The sequence below is a fragment of the Thermobia domestica genome, chromosome 13, assembly GCF_964235325.1.
Source record: "Thermobia domestica chromosome 13, izTheDome1.hap1.1, whole genome shotgun sequence".
NCBI lineage: Eukaryota > Metazoa > Arthropoda > Insecta > Zygentoma > Lepismatidae > Thermobia > Thermobia domestica.
In genome coordinates this window covers 121,953,486-121,979,402 of record NC_137466.1, presented here as the reverse complement: position 1 = coordinate 121,979,402, position 25,917 = coordinate 121,953,486, and the positions used below count along the sequence as shown (strand labels likewise).

Here is a 25,917-nt window from a genome sequence, read left to right as displayed (position 1 = left end):
ATAAGTAAGTAATTATTTAATCGCTGCGTTTAAAATATATGTAGCTGGTTGATTTAAGTGGAAGTAGAGAAATACACTTTTACAGTTCAAGATAATAATTTATAAGCTCATGCTTCTACTTAAAACAGGATCTTTTTATTCTTGTGGGCAGCAGCAAACTTATCAATAACTTCTTCAAGATCTAACGATTTAGCAATTTTCTTCAATGTAAAGTAATCCTAAGTTTTTCAACCTATCATCAGTCATTGAATTGCCTGTATGTCTTTAATCTTTTCAAACATGAGAATGACCTTTCACATGTAGCACTAGAAACTGATATAGTCACAGAGATTATATCTAGCTTGTAGGTTTCTAGGAATGCGTTTTTGTAGACGCAAAGATAAACGAAATTCATAAAGAAATCAACTTTGTTTTTCTCTTGTCTTCATACAACTTAATTGTGTTTGGGATGATTTTGAATTTACATTTGAATATTTTCAGATCACTTCCATAATACTGGGCCATAGACTCCACAATGTTGTAATTAAGAAAGTTTTCACCTTTTGGATGCGGAGTGGTGATTCATCTAATGATTTTGCTACATGATCCAAAGCGTTTTTTCGTCTCAGTGATTGTCTTATCAATAGTAGGCAGGAAAATGTCTCTTAGTATATTATCTTTAGAAAATTCGTTTTCTGCCTCCAATGAAGGAAGGGATTCATCCAAAATGAATTTGTGATATTTCGATGGTGAATGTCTAGTTCGTTTCCACGAGGAACCCCTCTGTCTGTTTCTTGCTCTGGAATTTCAAGACCATTTTTTTCTTTTTTGCATATCCACAAATGTTCTTTATAAATTTGATCGAATGTTGTTGGTTGAGAGTCGTATTCTCCAGACCTCATCTTCGACAGCGTTTAAACTAGTGAATCTACAAGAATCAAACCTTCTGACATGTTTGCATCTACTTGAGATAAGGCGAAGCTCAAAGTTACAGAATGACAGCAGTCATCTTAAATTTTACCAGCCCGAAAACATTCCCTCTCGTACAGATCACACTAATTTGCCGGATGGAATGATGGAAATAAATAAATATCACAAGTTCCAGATTTGGTTTAATACTGCATAATAATATAAATAGTTATTTGGTAGATAAACAATAATAATAATAATAACAACAACAACAACCAACAACAATAACAACAACCAACAACAACAACAACAACAACAACAACAACCACCACCACCACCACAATAATAATAATAATAATAATAATAATAATAATTATTATTATTATTATTATTATTATTATTATTATTATTATTATTATTATTATTATTTCTGTGCCATGAACAGCCTAACGGCAAAAATACAGCACTTTATCAGACAAGATAAACACATATTACGTACAATGTAAGCTACATACTAAAACAATAAAACATAATGATAAAATAAAGTAAAATAATACCGGACTAATAATTCCTTGTCAAATTAACACCAAATATTTTTTAGTCTCAAAATAGTCGTCATAAATACTAAAAATAATATTTGTCAAGCTCTAAAATGCATGCTTTTATACTGATAAAAATAAATTAAACTAAATTAAAAGAATTGGTCAATCTTCTTAAAATTACAGATTTCGGATTCAAAGGAACTAATGTTGATCTATATCTTGTATTATACATTGGTACCCTTATACCTATATTATGCAAGCAATATTTACTATGATAGCTATTGTCTAGTAGTTTCTTAATAAAATCTCTTTCAATAAGTTTTCTCCTGTCGCTCAATGCTTGCAATCCCCAAAATTGACACCAGTATTCATAATTATGTGAGTAGTAATCTCTATTCATTTTATAGCAGAGTAACCTAATAAAACATTTTTGTACTGATTCAATTTTGTTTGTCAATGTTATACCTATACTATTCCAAATAACTACACCGAACTCTTAATTTTGATCTTACAAGCATCTTGTATAAATATACATATGAACTGGCATTTCTAAACTCAGGCCATTGTTTGAAAATAAACCCTATTATTCTTCTAGTCCCTTGGATTGTATCTTTTATATGATAAGTAAATTTCATATTTCTATCAAACACTATACCCAAATCTTTAATCTGTTCGGTTTTATGCAATGTTACTCCATTAATTACATATTTGCTCACGTAGTATTGGGTTTGTTAGTATATGATATGTATTTAGTTTTCTCACAATTTATTTTCAATAAGTTACTTTTGCACCATGTACTAATAGTATCTAGATCTTCCTGTAGTAAGTAGATATCATACTCACTATTTACTATTCTAAATAATTTTAAATCATCGGCATACAACAAAAAATTTGAGTATTTAATTTTCTCAGGCAAATTATTAATAAATATTGAAAAAAAGAAGGGGTCCCAGAGGAGATCCCTGAGGTATGCCATTCTTTATATAACCGTAACTAGAGGTTATTTGACCAATTTTTACTTTAAACGTTCTGTTTGCTAGATAGCTTACAAAGCAGCGAATGTACAATGGAGATAGACCTATGTTTCTAAATTTATTAATAAGAAGTTGATGCTCTATGGAATCAAAAGCTTTTGACATATCTATATATATATAGGGTCTACTTGTAATCTGTTCTTAAGTCCTAGATGTGTAAAATCAGTAAAATGTACAAGATTTGTTACAATCGATTTCCCTTTATAAAATCCATGCTGAAATTCACTTAATTTGTTTTTTGCATTAAAATATAAATGTTTGTGTATTATAATTTCAAAAATCTTTCAAAATGCATTGACTAGTGTTATTGGTCTTTTTAATAATTCTACGATCACCTGTTTTGTGTACTGGTACAATGTATACTTGTTTCCACATTGAAGGAAACTCACCATTTCTCAGGGATGCATTAAATATATTTGTTAAAACAGTTGACAATTCGGTACTACAGGCTTTAATTATATAATAGGGGATATTGTCAGGACCAGGAGCTGTGCTCGCCTTAACTTTGATTGCATGAATTACATCAGACTAAGTGATATTCGGTATATATGTGACGTCATGGTTGCTAATGAGCGAAGGAGAATTCATAACTTGGCTATCTGGGTAATGTCCTAATTCTAAATTAAAATTTTCACTAAAAATATCTTTAAATAATTCCACAATATCATTTAATTCTATAAATGATTTGTCATTATGTTTCATTTCAGTTGGTATTTGCTTGCCATCAGAATTTTTAAATATTTTCCAGAAGAACATATTGTTATTGACAACACTATTTTCCAGACTCATATACTATGATTTTCTCGCCTCTAAATATTTCTTTTTGACAATTTTCCGTAATTTATTCTAGTTTATTTACCTGAATTATTCTTTCCAGCCGGTTCAGTTTCAGCATCATGACATACAGTTTCGTCTTTCAATCGTCCAACAAATGCAGTAAATAGCACACCATCAGGCCATACATTTGGGTTACAAATAGCATTAAACTCACTTTGTTCTAGGGGGCGCGGTGGCTCAGTGGTAGAGCGTTCACCTCCGGTGCATGGGGTCCCTGGTTCGATCCCAGCTCGCGCCGTGTGGACGTTTGTGGTGGATAAACACCGTGCTCGTGGGTTTTCTCGGGGTTCTCCCGTTTCCTCCCACTTTCTTCATTCCACTATTTCACTCATCTCTCATTATCATCGTCTCCTTTAGCCTAACCGGCATAACCGTGGGACGTAAAACTTAAAGATTTCATTTCATTTTTTACTTTGTTCTACACTAACATAAAACGAAGAGTAACTGCTATGTTTAGCTCTTAATTGAACACATTTTTTAACACTAATATTAACACTGTCCTTCACAAATGCAATAAGATCTTCACAAGAAACACAAGGGTCAAGTCTCGTTACAAACAGTGCTGCTGTACGAGGGGCCTTTTCGTTTACCTTTAGTTTGTCCGTGGTGTTCTTCCCTTGCATAAGAGTAGTACGGTTTCTGGAAACGAAGCCTGATTCATTCGTTTGTTTTACTCCTGTCTGTACTTCAGCATTATTTCGCCTTGGGCGTTTGGTTACTAACTTCCACTCACTACCACTTGTTTCCTGCTGTAATGTGAAAGAAGGCACTTCTCTGACCTTGACATTCATGTTTTCAGAATCGCCTTGTACCTTGTTTTGAACATCGGGTGTTGAGCTGTTGATCACTTCAGCAAATGTTTTCGGTTTGTTGTTAGTTGATAGTAGTTCATTCAACTTCATATTTTCTTGTTTAACAGATATCACTTCTGCCTTCAGTGCATCATATTTTTCACTGATATCACTTAACATAATTAACACCTGACAAAGTTTATTTTTCACTTCCTCACAGCATGTAGAGCAATTCTGTCCATTATTGATTGAGAAAGATCCTGATTTGTCTAAGTCTTCATTTTCACTTAACTCAGCATCAGAATTCACAGTTTGGTCTCCCTTCCGAGATCTAATATGCTTCGTCACTGTGGGAGTAATGGCTGTGTTGTCATGGGAGTAACTACCACTTTTACACAAAATATCATTACTGCCGCGACCAAGTTGTATCCTCTCAGTATCTTACCTGATGGTTAGTAATCAGGAGATGGTAGCACTGGCTTTGTGATAAATTTCGGAATTCCTCTAGTAGCAGCAGTATTGAGATTAAGCTATAGTTAAAATCGTTTAAAAGAAAATACTTCTCAACGATTTATTTATAAAGAATCACTGATTTTTGTTAGCCTCATTTCCCCAGGCTTTAGTTGGTAGTATAGGTTCACCAAGCGCTGACTCCGTTTTCCTTGGAGACGGCTAGTATCGCTTGTTAATATTGCAGCAGAACGTTTATACTGATTTGCAAACGGCCAAGAGCTTTAGGTAACTAGACGTACTAGAGACAAGACCAGAAGATAGTCGAGAAGGAGAACCAGTATCAGTAGCAAATAGTACGTGTTGGTATATTTAGAATCTTAATTTTCTCGAACGATTGGGATATGAACAACACAGAGAATGACAGAAATAATAAAATCTTCTGCTCTCTTCTTTTACTGTATATTAAACAAGATGGCTCGATATTATTTGATAAAAATAATAATAATACCAAATTATTTAATGGATGCTATGAATTTGTTCTATGTCGCCATAATCGATATAAATTAATTACTTAGTGTACGAATACTTCTTTCGTTCAACACGAGTGTAAAGTTTTACTGCAGTGCATGCTATTTGTAAGTAAGCATATCTTATTTTAGTATGACTTCCAACATCGAAGAGAATGAGAATGCCAACCGATTTTGCTTTTTTTCTGGTTTTTTGTTGAAACAAAGAAGATAACCAGATAAGGGACAGAAGTTAAAAGAAACGGTATTCTGCAATTGGTAACTCTGTTGTCGAGAGATGTTTCAATAGTGGTTTCACTTGTGGCCACTATCAACTCACAGTTTGTCGACCTATAGCAGTATAACTCTGTAGGGGGGGGGGGGGCACTAGGGGGCCAAGATTTTGAGCAAAGGGGCTTGCCCCCTAGGCCCTCCCTTGGCTTCGCCACTGACTCGTAAATGCCAAACCGTAGACTTCAGCGAAAATTGTTTCCTATAAAAGTTGTTTCTTTTTCAATAGTACTTCCAAAGAAATTGAAATTGATACCACTTGCTATTTGAAATTTTGAAGTTTACACCACGTGGAAATATTTCCGCTACGCCACTAGATATGAAAGTATCAGCATTTGATTCTCCACATGCGATTTGGTCATTGAATTTTTTGTTCGAAGTATCTACGTGTACTACGAGCCGAGAAAAATGCCTGGGACGGGCTGATACACCCTGTATATATAATGAGATACTTAATTTAAAACTTTCTGAAAAGTAATAAATTAATTTAGATTGTTATTAACCTTTGCATTTAGTTATTAACAAGGTAATTTATGTTTCTATTTACGTATACGTATTTTTTATATATAAAAGAAACTAATAAAACGGAAAATTAAAATAAATACTAGCATATGTATTGTCTTGCGTTTGTTTATTTTTGAGCTATGATTCTTTTTGTTTGTTGAAACTCTTTATACCACCTTCTTCTATAGTTTTTAGAATCTAGTAAATGCTTTTAAAAAAATGTATAAAAGCCTAATTAAATTGTCTTCTTTTTCAGGAGCTCTCCTAGTAAATCTGGTAGTGTTTGTAGAGAAGATACGGATGTAATGAGTGGTGTTTTAGATGACACTCCACCGCAATCACAACGAAGCCTTTCATATAGTGGCCGTCCCGTGAGTCCTGATCAAGAACCTCGATCACGAAGCTTTGATCATCCTCGCGAAGAAAGTTGCCGTGAGAAAGGTAGCTACTACACATACATGTATGGTTGGAGGCTTGTTTGCGATAGAATTTCAAAAATGTGTGCCGTATTTTTCATTTTATTTTATTATAATTAACAATATAATACAATATAAATTTCTCCGAATGTTAACGATACATGAACCATGCATGAAGAGTGGTTAAATCTACAGTATACATGTAGATGTTTGGTTTGGATTCGTTTGCTGCTTCGTATTATTTGCCGTAGTTGGTTTGAGTAAAGTATTACTGTTCATATTAAATTAATATGTTCTTTTATTGCAGAGGCTCAATTATGAAAATTATTACACGCATACAAATCATTCTCATAAAATATGTATAGCCGTTTCATACGAAGTGAATTATCGTCTAAGTTGTAAGTTGTAAATTATTCTGCTATAACCGTAACAGCCACGTGGATGGTTCAGTAAAGAATTACATTTGACCTGTTCCATTGATCACAAGTCATGAAATTTCACATGATATATGCTGCAATGCTACCTGCAAAATTTCAGCCCTGTAATATCTGTTCTTTTGTTAAAAGGGAGATAGTCTATATTGAAATAGCATCGTGGGCAAAATTAGACCCAGAGCAGATTCTGAAGAGCAAATCTTAAAAATCCAGGAGGAAATGACCGATATTGTAAGGATGAACTGACATAGGCAGTTTATATATGGTAGAACACCTGTAGAATCGAAACCTATTTGTGCACAGATAACAAGACGATTAAAAAAAGTTGAATTCCTACTCATGGAAAATGATCACATATTTGGTCGTTAAGTCCCCGAGAGTTTGAGGATTAGTGTAATCTCAAAAGAGAAAGAAAGAAAAAAAGTTTCATGATCATGTACAGAAACTGATTGCCATCCGCATCCTGCGCATTTTGGCTGTTTTTCAGGAGAGTATGTGACAAGAATCTGGACAGGACAGTTGTTTGTACCATGTTGAGTCGTCTTTTCACCTTTCATAATTAATCACAGCAAATGAAATCTAGCCACGTAATTTTGATCGTGAAAATAAGAAGCCGTAACAAGGATGGGACATTATGATTCCCTTCCATGAAGAGCAGCAGAGGTGCAGTATGAGCAAGAAGATTATGACTGAATTTTGAGATCAGATTTGTGTCATAATGACTTCTAACCTACCGGCAGCACGTATTGTATGAATTTATTTGCTAAGTTGCGTGGAAGAAATCAATGCAGGAAAACGTAGTTTGCTGTTCAGAGCTATTGAAGTGTTTCTTGACAACGCACACTAGTGCACAATTTTGAAATCCTACAAACAGAAGCTCTCAACTGTGGAGTTCAAATACTGCTCCACTCAATATCTTACCAAATCTTGCGCCATCAGATTTAAGTTTCATTAAATCAGATTTAATTATCTTCTTGCGGGACTCGTTTTCCTGATAATGACTCTTTCTGCAACGGAATCATGGATTAAAGTTCAACCAAATGACTTCTATAAAAATGACATCCATTAGCTGTCATTCATTGACGGTAAAAATATGTAAATTTAGATTGAGGCTCTATAATGAAGGAGTAAGCTAAATGCTTAAAATTAAAACTACTGTCTCTACATGTGAAGGCAATTCTTTATTGAACACCCTCTTTTATTGATATCCTGTCAGTTATGAACAGATGTTTAGGAAATATAATCTTTGGATGTTTAGGATATATAATGTAACCTCCCAGAGACTACGACGTAATAAAACAAAGTACGAAATCGAGCTTTGTTTTATTACTTCCTGTTGGTATATTGTCTTAGCTTTTGCATAGTTTCCAAAATTCTGTTTATGCAATGAAACTTCAGTTAAAGATTGAGGAAGAAAACTTTTTAAGATAGATGAAAACTGTTAAATCCATTGACTTTCATTTATTTATAACCTTAATTAATATATTTGTCTTCCTACGTAAAAACTACAAGTTGATTCAGCGATACCTATGATGCTAACTTGCCATGGCAAACCCGTCACAGATTCATTTCCTTTAACAATTTCTGAAGTGAAAAAGTATTCAGACTTAAGCCTGTATAATACTCGATACTCAGTACTTAATATAATATTTATGGTATACAAAAAATAATAAAATAATCCATGATTAGCTCATTTTCTTTTAAGTTTTGGTTAATGGCCACTTTTTCTGTTGACAGCTGTACAATCTTGTTCAAAACATTTACATTCCTTACACAATATTATTATCAACGTTTAACGTTTTATACCTATCGTAGAGTTGTAACAGTGTATATCTTATTTTATTCTATTTTCTGTTACATTCTTTTCTTTCCAGTATTTAGTAATATTTCCGGTTGTTATGTGTGTGGGTATACAAAGGCTGACAGGCTTCCTTATAATCCGGCACGGTACGCCATAGTGCAGAAACGTGAAACACAGAAACTGCCACCACTGAGGCAGTAGTTCGTAATGTGTCTGCTAGCAAAGAAGTCGTGTTGTGCGAAACGTAATGACGCCGAAAATAAATCGATTCTAGGAAAGTTATGTTATAACACTTTCCAATACACATTTATGTTGTTTTAGCACAGTTAAACAGTGCCACGAACATACATTTGCTGTTCGATCCTCCATTGTGAGTGCCATAGTGCCATGATATGCAACGTGATGGCCGCCAGACTGAGTATCACCAGCTAAGTCAAACCGAAACTGACCCCAGTGAAGTTCACAACACCAGGTCGCTCCAAATTAAAACATTGACGATTTAGCGACCGATATAGGGTGCTATGGCCATCCGGTTCCGTGTAACCAATCCAACATTTCACTTTGCCATTCACAAAAAGTATGGCTTAAGGTGGTGGCGACAGAAATGCTCATGCGCTTGAAAGCCAGCCATGTCGTGCAAGAAAACCAACTACAAAAAGCTGTACTAGCTTCACCTGGCAGAAGATTGGTGGAAGCTTGTAGCCACCGTAGCCAAGGCTAGATGTATCTGACCAATTGTGGAAAAGTTTGACCAATTAGATACAGAAGTGTCTTTGCAAAAAGAAAGCAATTTCGTTCGTCAGTACACTGAAAGATATGCATACGGTTTCGTGGATGTGGCTGGGTTTTGCTACTGGGGAAAGTAAAGCGATATACGAATAAAGTGAAAATCAGTATTGCGCATTATTGGGTATTCTTTTCTGATGGATATTTAAAGCGACAAAATCCCCACATTGTTGCGGACACTAACTGGCTGAGACTGCATCAGGACAAGGCTTTCAGTTATATAGCCAAATATTCGCTGTCATTTTAGAGACGAATGGAAGTTGGAATCTGGATTCACATTATTCCCTTCACCGACGCCATCCCAATCGACTACTATGCTTTTGAACCTTCCCTTTCTTCTCGTAAGGTGCAAACTGTTTTCGACCTCTGGAAAGCGTCCCAACAGGAGTGGAATAAAATATATCTTGTAACCTGCAAAGAAGGCTTTTCTAGTGGAAAGTACGCTGTCGGTTATCCCATACGAGTGCTGGTCATCATATAGAACACAACCGGCTGTGGGAGGGCGGACAGTCATGAGTGAGTGAACACTTCAAAGTCGTCTATAAGGAAGGCTTTCTGTCTTTGTACCATATTAGTGCAAACGTATCATAAGTGAAGTACAAAAGTAGTAGTAGTTAGGATTGTAGTACAGAACGAAAAAGATTTTTTTTAAAAAATTAAAGTACAGATATTCATTCAACAACAATAAATTTAGTATATATGTTAGAAAGTAGTAAAAGCACTTGTCACATAGCACAGTCAAGTTACAAGCAACAGTAAGCTCTTTCGCTAGCGTTCATCAAGTGGAATATAGAGCAGAAGTACGAAAGAAAGTAATATTGAACAGAATAGCAGTAACAGAAAAACGTCCAGATGGGTTCCCTGTATTGTAGAAAAGGATCCAGACATTTAAGAAATAAAGAATCATCCGCACAACTTTCGGATTGGCTGATTATGATACTTAAGCTGATGTTTATTTATTTATTTATACGTATCTTTCTGTATATGCATTCGTATTATTATTTTTTTAAGTAAAAGTAGTTTTATTAATAATCAGTCTATATATTTTAGTGGGTGAAAGCATATTCTTTTCATCTTGGTTAGGACTACAATGTAGTTTCTTTATCGACATAGTAACACATTATATCTAACCTTGTTTACAAAATCCCGGCCGCCTACTACTTATTAAAAAAAAAAAAAAAAAAAAATGCCTATTAGCGGAAGTAAATCGAACAAACGTGTATCGTTTTCTGTTGCTTTATGATCTTTCTTACAAGCCAAAAGTCCTAAATTCTCCTGCATACTCTTGTGCAAATGGAACCTTTTAAAGACGGGAGGGTGGCCAAATTTTTTAAACAACATTATATATATTACACTGACAATCAGTGCCGGTCTGGAGCAATCACGGGCCCTCGGCTAAAGTTGGTTGTGGGCCCCCTGATCGAGAAAATTTTCACAGCGTATCTTCGGTACTTACAACAATGATTAAAGGTTTGTTTATGAAAAAAAGTTTCTGAAGTATTTTAAATCTATCAATGACATCATTTTTTTGTCCAAATTTATAAACAAGTCTCTCTCAACATTCATCAACATTAAAGGAGATAGTAAGTTCTCGCTTAAAGAATATCTGAGTCTGTTTTTACAATTTTGAATTTCGAAAAAAAACTCGTTCACAAGTCACCTGAGTGGATGGAATGGTCATTATATATTTAAACACAGTATATAAATTACTAAATAATCCAGACTGTGACGATAGTTCATAGAGAATGAGAAATGCACATGAGAGACACCTGAAACATTTCCTTTTAGTACCACGTTGAGTTTCAGACATTTTGTTTTTATCTTCAGATGTCACACTGTCAGCTGAAGCACCATCACCATCATTACTTGTAATTCTCACAAATTTACACACTTCTTTCTCTTCTGGTTCTTCAGACTTGTCACTAAAATCTGCACTCAAATTACGAGACTGGCTTGCAAACTGTTTCAGTTCTAACAACTCACTTCTATTCACGTTTGCTAATTGAGAAACAGTTTGTAAGAAATCATCTGGAAAATCTTCTACCTCCATTGCAACTATATCCTCGTACCTTTTTGGGTCTAACAAGGAACAATCAAGCAGTAGAGTCTTGTTGGGTACAAACCGTTCTTCTATACTTTTACTCGCATAATCGAGAATGATCAAGTATAGTGCTTTGTATTTCTGGTCATGTGACAAATTTCTAGCCTCGTCAGAAACTTGTTCACAAGGCATTTTCTTCACCTTGGGAATTTTTTTTCTGGAAAATCATCTTCTATATCAATTTCCCCATTCCTAAAATAAGCTTTGATGTCTTTAACCAGGGACATACATTTGTCCTGCAATCTTTTAAAAATTTTTTCACTTCTTTTTCTTCTAATTTCGTCTAGTAATGCATCTACCGACTGCCAGGCCTTTGCATAGTGTAAAGACTTGCTTTCGAGAAAGATAGACACAGGAGAAGTAACTGAAAACATGTCTAGCCTGACTACAGCTAGAAACAACTTTTCGAATTTGCACCACTGTCCTAGAAGGGAACGCGCGGTAAATTTTGTTTTGCAATGGAAATTGCCTGTTGACATATCTAACAATATTGACAAAAATGTAACGAATTTAGAATATTCAACATTATCATAATGTAAATCTATTATGGATGATAGAGATTTGTGTTTGCTCCACCACCTAGTAGCACCTATTTTTTTTTTTTTTTTTAATCGATGTAGCTTTGCCCACCCAGAATGATGTTTCTTTGTAAATTTTTCCAACACGATCATTCTCTTGTATGAACTGCTTAAAATGAAAGCGGATTCTTCCACAAGCCCTAATAAATGTTCTGTTTGGAGGCACTTTACAGTAGAATCTGCTTTAACTAAATTGAGAACTTGTCCCATGCAATGAGTGTATATGATTTATGAGTTTACCTTCTTCAAGTGTGCTTGAAGACCATTGTAGAACCCTTTCAGATTACTGACTCCATCAAAAGAGCATGCAACCATATTTGAAAGAGGTATATTTAACTTTTCAAGTGATGATTGTAATTGTTCAAATAGAGCTTCGCGAAAGGTATCTTCTGCTATAGTTAAATCAAGAAGTATTTCATAGATTTTACCCTGTACAACATAACGAACACAAACGGCTACTTGGTCCATCATTGCTATATCTTGAGTAGTATCTATCATGACACTATATATTATGCTGACTTTTAAATCCTTAATAATCATATTTTGACGTTTTACGTTATGTGTAAATCTGGTACTGGTTGCTTTTTTAACTGTTTTTTAAGCATTACATTAAACTATGTTGTTGGGTTTTAAAATTATCAGTAGTTAATTCTGCTTTTGCATTCTAAACATCTGATAATTAAGTTATTTTTTAAGATTTAAATATTTATTTTCCTATGCGCTCGGGCCCTCCGAAAGGCTCGCGGGCCCTCGGCGATTGCCGAGCAGCCGACCTAGCCAGACCGGCACTGCTGACAATTACTCATATACTGATAAATAGTCGCAGGTAGTGTTATAAGATTTAAAAATGATTATTTTGTTTAAGCCTGAGAACTCACACGTCTTTTAGAAGCCTCCTAATCATATTCAAAGGTGAAATATATTCTTCTGTGTTTTTTTCAGTAAACATTTCAAAGAGATAAAATTCAACGTTTCTGGTTGATAGTTTTACTAACAGATATAGGGTTCAGAACGTTTCATTGCGTATTTTCTTTTCTCTCTCTGTTTTCTTTTTTAATGTTATACATTAGATATATTTAACGCTATACAAACCTGCTTTCCCCAAAATAATATGATTTGGAGGTATCTATGGCGATCATCTTATTAATAGTCCAGAGGATATGCCACTCTGTAAATGATATAAAACCGGATAATTTATTGGAAATCACATTGAAAATTGAGTATTACAGGTGCGTATTGAGAAAAAAAATTATAGCATTATGATTTTGTTTGATTATTACAAGTTTTAACTAAATGAAAACTGGTATTACATCTGCAATAAACACAAGAAGCAAGCGTGTAAAGTACTGTACATCTTCTTAAAATATCATCAATTGGTTCGATTATTATTATTAATATCAGCTTACAGTGTTCACAAGTTGAGAGAGTCATATATATATATATATATATATATATATATATATATATATATATATATATATATATATATATATATATATAGTAAGATTCATCGCATAGCGTAAATTCGTTACACATGCACACACAAACTTGACGTCATTATAAAGAGAGAGAGAGAGAAAGAAAAAGAAGTCATTTATAATGCTTCTAGAGCGTAGTTACAACCCTTGCTTGTCCTGTTGTTAAATCATCGGTGGAAGTTCAGTCGCCACCTCGTTCCAGAAAATACTTATGTAATGTGAATTAGATAAAGAAACCAAAACGAAGATATGTATTTTATTTTAAAAAAGAAAAACTGACTTAGCTTTTGTTTGTATATATTTTTTCCCTGTTTCAAAGGAAACTACTTTTACACTCAGGCTACAATGAAGTGTACTCGAATCTATCCATGTTCCAAATTATTAGCACAGGAGTTCCTCTGACTAGGATTTTTTTCCTAGTGTGTTATTTCTTTGTGTAATACACGTATAAAGACTTTTGACTGTGATAAAGAAAGAAAAAAAGAAAGAAGTAACTTGAATTATAATAAACTCTATCACACTTAACTCTGTAGAACTTCCACTTCCGATACTTTACTTCTATATCCATAGTGATATTCAGGTCGAACTTGCAGGTTTAAGAATGCACCAAACGAACTTTATATCACATTATTAATACATTGATGAAAGAGTATTTAAGGATTCCCGATTCGAACAAATTCACACCGAACATTGTGTGTCTGTAGCGGGTGTACTGATCCTAGTTTGAAGATCCCAACACATCAGCTTCCGCAGAGGGCGGCTGATCATAGTGTCTGGGGGAGTATATATTGTTAGTAGTTTAAAAGCCGTCGGACAACACAATGATTGTAGTTAACTGTGCAAATCCGTTCTGTGTAGATCAGTCTGTGTCTGCAATGCATAGATGAAGCCAAGAATATCTATTTTGCAATTAAGTGTCTTCAACTATACGTATAGTATGTTTGCGAGAGGCCGGGAGCTCGTTCCGTAGAATTGACACTAGCGTTGTTTGTGGGTCCATTAATAGTGTACATAATGAGAAGCAGAGGGTTCCAATGTCGTTGACCGTCGCGCTTAATTTATATTTCTAACATCAATTTTATATTCACTTTTTATGTTACTCATAATTTTTCACATCTTTTGAGAAGTTGTAGTTCACCTAAATAAAATATAAAAGAAATATTTCTGACACTTTTAAAAAATTGCGTTACATGTAAAGTTTCAATGAGTAGCATCTACGAATTATGTCATTTTCTATCCTGAGAGGCTGAAAAGGTAGGTTGGTCGCATTTTCCTGTGTTTAATTTAACTAGTTTACTCCACTTCTTGTAGATGTTGACTGTAGAAAATATATTTAATACAAAAATAATATATTTTTGTACCTACAATTGTAGAAAACCTGTGAGTAGTTAATACTAATGTTAACTGTATGCATGAAGAATATGTAATATCTTGAAGTTCTTGAAAACTTCAGAAAACAGTAGCTGTAGGTATACACATCTTACCTCATTCCTACCTCGTAACTAAAAGTAGGGATAATTTATTCCTCAATAGTTGATCCTCGTAACTAAAAATCAATGATTTTTAATTTCATCACACTTACTGTCTGTCTAACATTTAGATGCCATAGATGAACAGCCATAGTTACCTGTAAACATTTCAAATGATATTTTCATGATTTAACATCATAATAAATGAACGCTATAGATACACTAGTTAGTGAAAATATAACCAAGTCACTCATGCAGTTTCAAGAATTCATGTGTGTTGTGAATAGTTTTCGTAAATATTGTCTACGTGCTTCGTGGGGCTTGTGTTTGAAAGTCTTTATATATATATATATATCACATGTGTATAGTATGGTTGTATATTGTAGTATCATTAACGCTATAAATCTATTGGAAGTAAACATACTGTTTACTTCCGTTGCGTTGTCTAAACTGATAACAAAGTATTCATTCGGTAGCTCACTGCTACTCCCTTCAGTCTCGAAAAGAAATTAAAAGAAGCGAGTAGAGGGTAGGTAAACTTTAGATGATTGGTTTTATGTCAACTAAAAGGCAATCAAAAATCTTGAAAGGTGGTTGAACAATTGACTCAGTCACCTTTCAAATTAATTGCTACTTCATAATCCACTGACATAAAAACAAGCCCCTAAATCTTTTTCTACCCTTTTCTTGACTTTATATATATAAAATGAGGTCGTTGTTTTGCTCCACTGCTTCCAGGTCAGCCCTCATTAGAAGAGTGACTAGGATTTTCGCATATGCATCACTAAGGACTGGTTGCCTTTAGTATTCATGCTACATAGAGGAAGTGGTAGTGGGTTAATAGCATGGTTAAGGTTCGCGAATATGTCTTGGAACAGGATTTATATATATATATATATATATATATATATATATATATATATATATATATATATATATATATATATATATATATATATATTAATTTCCTCTTTCGATCCTGAAAGATGTAGCTATGAGCCGTGAACATACTCTTTTTAAGCTTAGCTTAAGAATTGGTAAGTGAAGTTGGGTTTTCTGTAGTTTGTTGCGTGCGCTAACGTAAGCTTAACAGTAGAAATTAGTGACACTTAAAACGGTAGAAATTAATAGATCGATACTTCACAAAATCAGTCAGTAAAGCCATTATAAGACTTGCATACCGGCTTGAGAGATCAGTACAACCAATGATACTTAAATAAATTATCAGCTTTAATTCAACTTACATAATTTACTCGTACAAAAGTTCGTGAACTTTCATTAGATGAACCTAGAGGTAAATGAATAATCCCAAAATCAAGGAACCACTTTGTATGTTTGTTGTTAGACTCTGTACCACTAGATTCTGTCTCATTCTTTTGTAGTGTGTAGTTTACTCCCTTACAATAATACGTATTTAAAAGCGCATTCATGTTACAAGGGCGATCATTAATTAAATATCAAGTTCATTGTGCGAAAACTGAGCAAGTATGTATGATATGGACATCTGTAATGTGATGTAGTGTTCTGATTTTTGAGACTTCAATTAGAATAGGGGGCGCGGTGGCTCAGTGGTAGAGCGTTCACCTCCGGTGCTTGGGGTCCGTGGTTCGATTCCAGCTCGCGCCGTGTGGACTTTGTGGTGGACAAACACCGTGCTCGTGGGTTTTCTCGGGATTCTCCCGTTTCCTCCCACTTTCTTCATTCCACCATTTCATTCATTTCTCATTATCACCGTCTCCTTTAGCCTAACCTGCATATTCGTGGAACGTTAAACTTAAAGATTTCATTTAATTTTTTTTCAACTAGAATAAAATAAGAGACATCTTTATATTTCGGGAATTGTCTTCATTTAATATTAGCATTTGGGTACGTATGTAATATTTGCATATTAAAACTTAGTTGGCCTACCGTTTGCTTCTTCAAAGCCTATGGTGAGTCTTTTTCGCAATATGTTATAGTTCTTCGTATTCCATAAACAGAGAATATTTAATATTGTAACAAATTTTCGTCACATCATTTTAAATAAATATCTTTAAAAAAAATTGTATTTATTGATGTGTTTTATTCGAATCATAGTTTGAAAGGCTTAACTCCACCTACTTCAAGCGAACATGTACTCTGGTGATTAAGCCAGTGATTCGATTATTAGGATGCAGTAAACAAATAAACATAACGTTAGTTCAACAACTCATCTGAAAATTTTAGAAGTTCTATAGTATTGCGATGCATTTTTCGCCGTTATTTAATCACACATTCCACGAGATCTAATCATTCTATACGTTAAATGATATCTATACCGTAATGGAAAATCTACTCTTCTTAATGGATGGGCCCAGTCGATTAATGATGAATTCTTAGTTGACTTTCTCGAGACCAATATGCCATAAAATAAAACAGTTGGACCATCACAGAAGGTGACACGGTACTGCAAACTGAAAAGGCGTTTCACAATCTCTGTTACTCACTGTTCCCATTTGGCGTTATAGAATGCGGTAAGAAGTGGTTTTCTAGAAAAATAGTGTGCTCGGGGGTCACTCGAAAATTTTAAATGGAAAGGTGTGTCGTTTGAAATATCATTAAAAAAAAAAAAAAAAAATACTTTTGTAGGTTTTTTAATGTAGGACACCGTATATGAAATGGCCATCATTAAACGTGAATTCTTTTGCAGTCAGATAAAACAGCCAGTGTTTATAAATCAGAAACTGCTAAAGATAAAATATGAAACAAAAAGTTACATAAAGAATGTTATAATGTACATTGAATGGAGGGTATTGTTTTTTCCCACAGAGCCCTATCATGGGACACTGGGATCACACGAAATTTTAAATAGAAAATTCTGTGGTTGGACAGTCATTGGAAAAATAAAATATTATAAAGCAAAGAACGTTTCTTAGTGGCAGTTGTTCCAGTGGTGCAACGTTTATGAAAACCAAGGAGATCCAACGGTTGAGATTGTTAACGATTGGGCAAAGTTTTCAAATTTAATAGGTGCATCCATTTCTTTGGGTATTACTCCATAGTTCTACGATTGTCTCAATCAGAGTACTACTTACAAACTTAATTTGTTTTGCTTAATTAAAATGAAGTTCCAATTTCGACGTAGCCCCCACGATCTTGTGTACTGTGAAGTAAATTGTTAGTGAAGACATCTATGTGCCGTTTCATGTCAGTACTATTACCTCTTTCTCTTCTGCACTGGTATTTCATTACAATATGTGCTCTTACGACACTATCGGTGCTTCACACTCGTATCTCATATCATGCGATTCTATTTCACTTAACAAAAATCACTTTTACACCGAACACTTTTGCGTAATCGTCTGAATTTTGTAATGATTTCTGCTTTGGTTTTCCAGCCTTTTCCCTATACCATGTATGAGCAGCTACTGTGCAAGAGTTTATTTTAATGGTGGCCATTTCATGAACGGCGCCCCACACGAAAAAAATAAATAAATATAAAAAAAATATTTCTTATATATGATATGGTCAATGATACATCAAGTGACATACCTTCCCATTTACCATCAGCTGTTTTGTGGATTATAAGCACTGGACATTTTATCTGACTGTGCAAGCTAATCTTTATGGTAACCATTTCGTAGACACTACCCCACACGAAACCAATTTTCCTACAAAATTTGTTTTGTTTGTTAGTGATATATAAAATGATATACCTTCCCATTTAAAATTTACGAGTGACTCCTCAGTGCCTCATGATAAGGGGTCCTATTTGAAAAACATTATACTCCATTCATTGAGTTCTATGGCATTTATCTATCTCACTTTTTGTTTCATCTTTTTGTCGTCAGCTCATTATGATTTATAAGCTCTAGACGTTTTATTTGAATAATCTTTATAGACAGGGCCGGATCCAGGATTCTCTGAGGGGGATGCATCAATAACTACTAGTACATTTTAATTAAATTCGAGTTTTTTAAATGCTTTTAGGTATCTCTGATGTGAATGTGGAATTCTTTTGGAAATGCTAAGTGTTTGCTCTCGATGAATCTTTTCCTTCAACCTCCAGAAAATTGACTTAAGCTATTGATTTTGCAAAACTCACTGCTAACTTCTCACTCCTTTGCGCCCTCCTAAATTCGGCCCTGTTTATAGATATATATGTAAAAAAATATATATACTTTATCAATTTAATGTAAACGCCTTTAGTTTGAAACTCGTCAGATGTCTGGGTTGGAAACGGCCAGGCGGCTACCATAGTGCCGGACTTGATGGTGGTGGTTTTTTAACAAATTCCATACTACATGAAGAACAGTAGAACGACACTGTAAGAATTAAGCAGACTGTAATAGTGTGTAATGGGCAACCGCTCTGATTTCCAAAGATAACAAATTATTGACACTTCGTTATGTGATTCGAGTATGGCGAAAGTAACAATGTGTCACGAAGGACAGTACTCAAGTTGATGACGACATACAAATTCGCCCCAAAGTCAATCGGTGAAGAGGAACACCCTGAGTGGCAGGTCCCGTCGAAGATAAAATCAGATTGTCACTCAGAACCATTGTACGAGTACGGTCCAAATGACGGAGAAATTCAAACAGTACCTGTCACAGCCTGTGTCGACAATCACAGTCTGCTACGACTTGCATGACGTGGACATACCTGTCGGGTAGCATGGGCGAAATAGTTGGTAAAAGACAATAACAATTTAGCAGGAAATGATGCCACAAACATGCAGCATTGTTTGTTATTGTCGTTTTCTTTCTTTTATGTTCTAGGAAGGTGATAGATGTTCTATATATTGTTATTCATTGTTTATTTCCGATCCAAAGATATTTATTTTACGTCTGTTTAATCTAAGCATTCTCTAAACAGTGCATGTTTAGTAACTTTGAATAATACTCTAAAAAAAAATCTCCTTGTAAAATTATGATTGAGAGGGGAAACAAATGTAAGTTGGTTCGTAACATAAAAGAAATAGTGTATAATGAAATAGGATACGAAAAATGTAAAACTGAAATATTGGCCTGCGTCCTACTTTTAACGTTAAAGATAGAAAATATTTTTAAGAATAGACCACATTAACAGATGTATGTTATAACCCTATTGGCTTATGACTGGGAATCTGGCTTCAATGTTTAGGATATGTTCTGTTGTCTCAATTCTATTCCATTTTCCACGTGCATTGATCGACGTTAGAGCTTATTATAATTGAGCTGATCAAGAGACATTTGTTAGGAAAGCTTTTTTTCTCTTTCTTCCTTTTAAGGTAGTTGTTAATCATTGCAACTTTCTCTGTAATATAATTGAAATTAATTCCACCGATCAGTGTGTGTGTGTGTCTTATTCCGTTACACCTTCCTGGTTTTAGTATCCTCTTTATTGAAATTGTGAAAATTCTTATAAGGACATTTCTATTTATTTTTGTTTTTCATTCGAATTAAGCACCTCTGATCATTTGTTTGACCGTCGTTTGATATTATTAATTAACTTACTTAACCTTGCTCATTTGATAACCAGCATTTTGTCGTAGTGGTCCTAGATGGCGTGACCAATTGTTGAAGTTTTAAAGTGATAAGTTCATGTTCTCATAATTGTCGTATTTGATTAGGATGGTCGCTCACTTTATTGTTGATTGAACATAAATAGGAATTCTGTTAGTGTAGAAGCGGCAAGCGCATAAGGAAAACTGGTTGGATGAAGTAGAATTCAATGTCCCTTTCTGCACATAAGCTATATGAGACGTGGATCTGCAGCTTAGCGTGGGTTTCCAGACTACATGAACTCCTACTGGAAATTGAGTCTGGGTCTGCTAACCGTAGAGTCACGAGGTAGTTCATCGGAAAAGTTTCACCTATTAGCTCAAGAAACATCTTGAAATACATTAAGAACGAATAAAAAATATTGACAAATTATAGAAAAGGTAAAATTATTAGTAAGGTAAAGAAAAATGCATAACTGGCAATATGTAGAAATTTTAATAGAAAATCGAAATAGTAAATTTCAAATGCAACCTGACAGAGTTTGCGTATTAGTGTTTAAATTTCCAGAAAATATAATTAAAGAAAAAATAGCAAATGTATCAATATTTGAAGTTTTTGTTTTTTCGTTAAACTTTTTTTCATGATGAAAGTAATACGAACTGCATGGGTGTATAGATGTCGAATATACAGCTTTTTTGTGTGTGAACATGTTTTCCTACCGTATATTCAAATAACTATATAGTAATTTGTCATATCTAAAAAGGGAGATAATTCTGTATACTGGAAGTACAGACGTAACATGAATGTGCATTTTAGGTGAAATAGCATGATATTTCAACATCAGCATGTAATGTTGTGTTATTTTATAATTGTCAACCCTTAATCGAGTTGTGTACTTACAGAACTACACCTCTGTCGTCTTTTTTTTGAATTGACAATGATTTTTTTTAACTACGCAATACATTTCTGTCTTTCATATGCTGTAGGTGAACTACATTACCAAAGCTTGGAAGCTGTTAACAAAGAAGGTATGTTCCTTGTGATGCATGAAAATGGATTATTTACTGTTTTCTAACTGAATCTTTACTATATTTGTATATGTAGTTAAAGGCTAGACTTTAACATGTTCTTAAATTGAATGGTCCACTGCCAGAACAGTTTTAGTTTGAAGTGGAACAATACGTATGTATGCACTGGGTAAAATAACTTTTCTGAACACATATTCATATTATCGAATTTTTGACTAAATCCTGACTTAATATGTGTTGGTATGGGTCACATAATTCTCGCATGTCTTCAGTTTAATTGAAAGGTGTATTGTTATTGAAGGTTACAGTTATATCTAAGTTCATCTTTACATTTGATAAAAACAGTACGATATTTTTATTTTCGTAAAACATGGTGCCTGAAACCAGTCTACCCCCTTAAAAACTGTATTTTTTGTCATCCATTTTAACATAGAAAACTGAATGAGAATTTTTGCCTTTGGACAGATCGAAGTGTTTCCTGTTAGATCTAAGTACTATACTTACTTGAAAGGATAGGATGAGAGGGGTAATTTGTAGGAAATTAATAACAAAGATACGTGTGAACTGACGACAGAAATGTTTCAGTAATATTTTGGCCTATGATTAATCAAATTCTAACTTAAGTAAATAATAATAATAGCACAAGATTTAAAAATAAATCAATTGACGTAGCGGAACTGTAGACTTATGCATTGAAACGAAATATATATAGACTATGTGAATTCAGAAAAGAATGACCAAACAGTTCACTGGAGATATTTCGTTGATGATGATAAGTAATGTGTGATGATAATAATAATAGTAAAACTAAACTTACAGTTTAAAATTCTGTTATGTGGGTTAAGATAGGGATACAAGGCGCATGTCCAATAAAAATAAAAAGCCGTTTGGTTATTGCAAAGAAAAAATAAAAGGAGAAAAAAGTGCATAGTTACCATGAAGCTCCAAGCATGTTTGGTAGGGTGCCACAAGCATTCGTAGACTCGCTGTGTAGAAATCTGCCGTCTGAGACTTCATCCAGTCGAGAACTGATGCCTTGAGAACTTCATTGTTATTGAAAGTTGCGAAGCAAGCCACCTTTTCAGGAGAAAAAATAAATCGCTGGGGACAAAATCAGGATTGTAAACGGGGCTATTAGAAAGTTCCTATCTAAAATTTTAGATTGCCTCTACAGTACTTAACATGAATCAGAATAATTCCAGACGTAACGTTCCTCTTCGCCGGTTTTAGATGGTACGTCGCATATAAAACAGTGTTTGGCAATTCTGCTGTGATATCAGCTGTATTCTGTCTTCTTGCGTTGAGAAATCGGATCACAAACCTCACTTCTCATTTGGCTGAATTTTGCGTAACGGCAGTCGTTTCAACTCACTGCTACTCTCAGGTACGCAACTCTATACTGACAATTATACCTCTTTTGCAGGCACAAGAATCATGCTTCCTCACACGCGTAGCGTCATCGATGTCGCCAGTCCCACTTAAAACTTTTTTTTTTTTTTTATCCGCCTCGTATAATGTAAAATAACGAGGTAAAAGACAAACCTTGACAGCGGAAGTCGGAAGTGCTAGAGAATGCTTCCTCGTATTCGGAATAACGCTTGGTACGATGTATTGTTCCATGTTATATTTAATGTTTTTCAACACACAAAGCGTGAAATAATTCATCACATAACGCTTATTCCAAACATGATGAACTGTGGAACTGGCGTTCCCGAATACTTCAGACTTTTCCTGCTGACGCAATCCGTATTCACTGTTGTAAGGGCTTACCTTTTGCCTACTTTAGACCCACTTTTAAATCAAGAGCTTATCTGAGAATTCTGTTGGGAGCATGTTTGGGAATTATGCCTTGTAGAGAATCCCTTGCACACAAGTTACTGAAATATGCACTTTTGGATGGCATATGTGTGACTTTCTCTACACTGATATAAACTGCCACTCCATATTTTAACGTGTTGAAAATAACGCCTGTTGCAATGGAGCTTCTCCATGCTTTTGGGCAGCCCGACTATGAGACTAAGCATTTTACCTGCAGATCCATATGAACTTTTTTCTTGTCTTGTCAGAAATCACCTCCCAAACGTTGTCGGTGTTTAGAAACTAACTATATATATATATATATATATATATATATATATATATATATATAATATGGAGAGAGAGAAAGAGAGGGGAGAGGAGAGGAGAGAAGAGAAAAAAGAGAGTTTGGAAAGTGTTTACAAGAAAGAATCATGAAATTTTAGGGAAGGTGAGACTGTAAACCTGTCTCATGAACATTTACACAAGAACAACAATTTTAATCACGTCTGTAGCATGAAGGGTGTTTATTGAAGATCAGAAATATTGGGAGAGAAAGTTTAGAAGATATTACTGTTGCTGGAACATGTCAGGAGACTTTATGGAGTTGTATCATGACCTTGAGGGAGGAGGGAGGTCACCCCTGTATGGAAGATGTTAATGAAGTATACCGACAAACTGTAAGAGGTGATTGCTCACATCAAAATAAGAAAAAAAGTTCATATGTACCTGTATGGAAAAGTGCATAGTTTGAAGGTTAAAGCTGTTCAAAACGTGCTATTATGAATTCGAGAAATCAATGGAGTGGTGGACTATATTAGCGTAAAGTAAATCATACATAAGCAATCCAAAAAAGGTATATTTCGTCAATGTTCATGTAGTTCATTAACATCCTGTGTATATATAATCGTTAATCCATAGAATTCTGACACTCATGGTTTTTCAGGGAAAGAATCATTGAAATCAGAATTGTAAAAAGTTGCTGACAAATTTTATCAGCTTTATGCGTGATTTACGAGTGCAATCGGATGTAATGTATGTCTCGTCTGATGCTTATACGACCCTTAGGAATCGGGAAGTTCTTAATGAGTTCGTGAGTACCGGAGAAAAACATACAAAATGCACCTCGGTACCATGCTGTCTGTTAGGCTACGCAGCTATTTACTTCAATCTGCATACTGTTTTAAAATGTTGGAATTTTAATATTCAAGACATTACTTTAAAGAAATTATTATTATTAATAATAAAAGATCTCTGTGGTGTGTCTGTCAGTTATCGAGAAAGAAATATTACTATTAATGAATTAACAAGAAATTTTCTCTAGTTTTACATGAAATTCTTATATTTCTATAAGCTAAAAAAAAACATTACACATAAATACGCATACATAATAACAGGCATTAATGTATTTTCTGAAATGTCTCCTGAAATTTCATATTTTTGTATAATAAAAGAGCTTTATACTCTGTTTTTTAATTTATTAACTTTTACGTTAAAACATGAGAATCCTTTTTAAAAATGTAATGATTATTATTGAATTTCTTTACTTTTCTTATATAGAAACAAATATTGTGTCGAGAGGTTACTTAAAATAGAATGCAAAAGGGTGTAGTATTTAGATTTCAGTAATTTTATTGATCTTCGTTATAAACCGTAAATTCATTATCAAGTAGATAATCAAACAAGAAAGATATTTCTGATTTCAATATTGTCCGTAACTCTTTCGTTGGAAACAATTTACGTAAATCATACATTCATTAATTACAGTTATATCTTCTAGGATAGGTTAAAAAAGCTGTCTTAGATTTGGATTTAATTATAAATTATCAGTGGAAAATATTTAAATACTTGCTGATTCGTAAATTTAATTTAAATTATCAAGGAATTAACATTTTATTTCATGTAGTGTTTAATATTTTCTCCCTCATGTAGTGTATTCTTGCGTAACCGTGATTAGCTAATACGTGAATTAAATACAGTGTCTCCAACGAAAGGGGTAGTGATGATATTGCATATAAATGTTTCGTTTAAAAAAATTTTTAAAAAATGTACGAATGTGTGTATTATTATGCTTAAATGTCCAAAATAAAAAATAACATTGCATTGAATAATAGAATTTAAAAAAATAACAACAACAAGAAATTGAGTTTTGAATTAGTTTTCAATAACACATATATTTAACCATCAAAGAATCATAAATTTATTTCAAAAAGGCAGAAAAAAACATACAGATATACACTCTTTGTTTTTGTACCACCTGCTGTACTGTCTTACATAGCTCGTAAGAAGTCTTCTTATAATTATACATATTAGTTATACGTTCTTATAATTATACGTTAAGACGTATTAGTTTAGTTTAAATTATGCTTCAAATTTTTCACACAATACACGAACTTTAACAATTTGCTTTTATTATTAGATATGATAATATTTGCATTTCCTTGTAGTTAGCGTGCGACTCATGTGGCTTGTGATGCCGCGGCGATGGCTGTACATGGTGTTGAATTAACCCTTTATTGAAAAAAAAAAAAAAAAAAAAAAAAGAGCTGACTTACTTGTGTTTGAAACACTAAATTGTTGTAGTTTTGTTTGCTTAACATAATAAATGTGTAGTCAACTGTGGAATAGCTACTTGTAGTCAGAGATTATCGGGTCGTTTTGTCATCGTCACGTGGATACCGCTGTCTATAACAGTTTGAAGGTTCGCAATGTCTTAGTTGTAAACAATATCAGTCAAGC

The 25,917-nt window shown here is 33.9% G+C and overlaps 1 protein-coding gene across 22 annotated transcripts in view; it reads left to right on the top strand.

The window, feature by feature from the left end:
* The window catches only part of l(1)G0196 (inositol hexakisphosphate and diphosphoinositol-pentakisphosphate kinase), a 331,048-nt gene that overhangs the window by 275,617 nt on the left and 29,514 nt on the right, over nucleotides 1-25,917 (top strand). For 20 of the 22 annotated variants that reach the window (XM_081736359.1, XM_081736372.1, XM_081736379.1 and 17 more), the window contains 2 exons: nucleotides 6,103-6,287; nucleotides 21,340-21,381. In XM_081736359.1, the coding sequence (XP_081592485.1) occupies nucleotides 6,103-6,287; nucleotides 21,340-21,381 (227 nt within the window). The remainder of the gene's footprint in view (nucleotides 1-6,102; nucleotides 6,288-21,339; nucleotides 21,382-25,917) is intronic. The other 2 variants (XM_081736377.1, XM_081736367.1) reach the window with 1 other exon arrangement.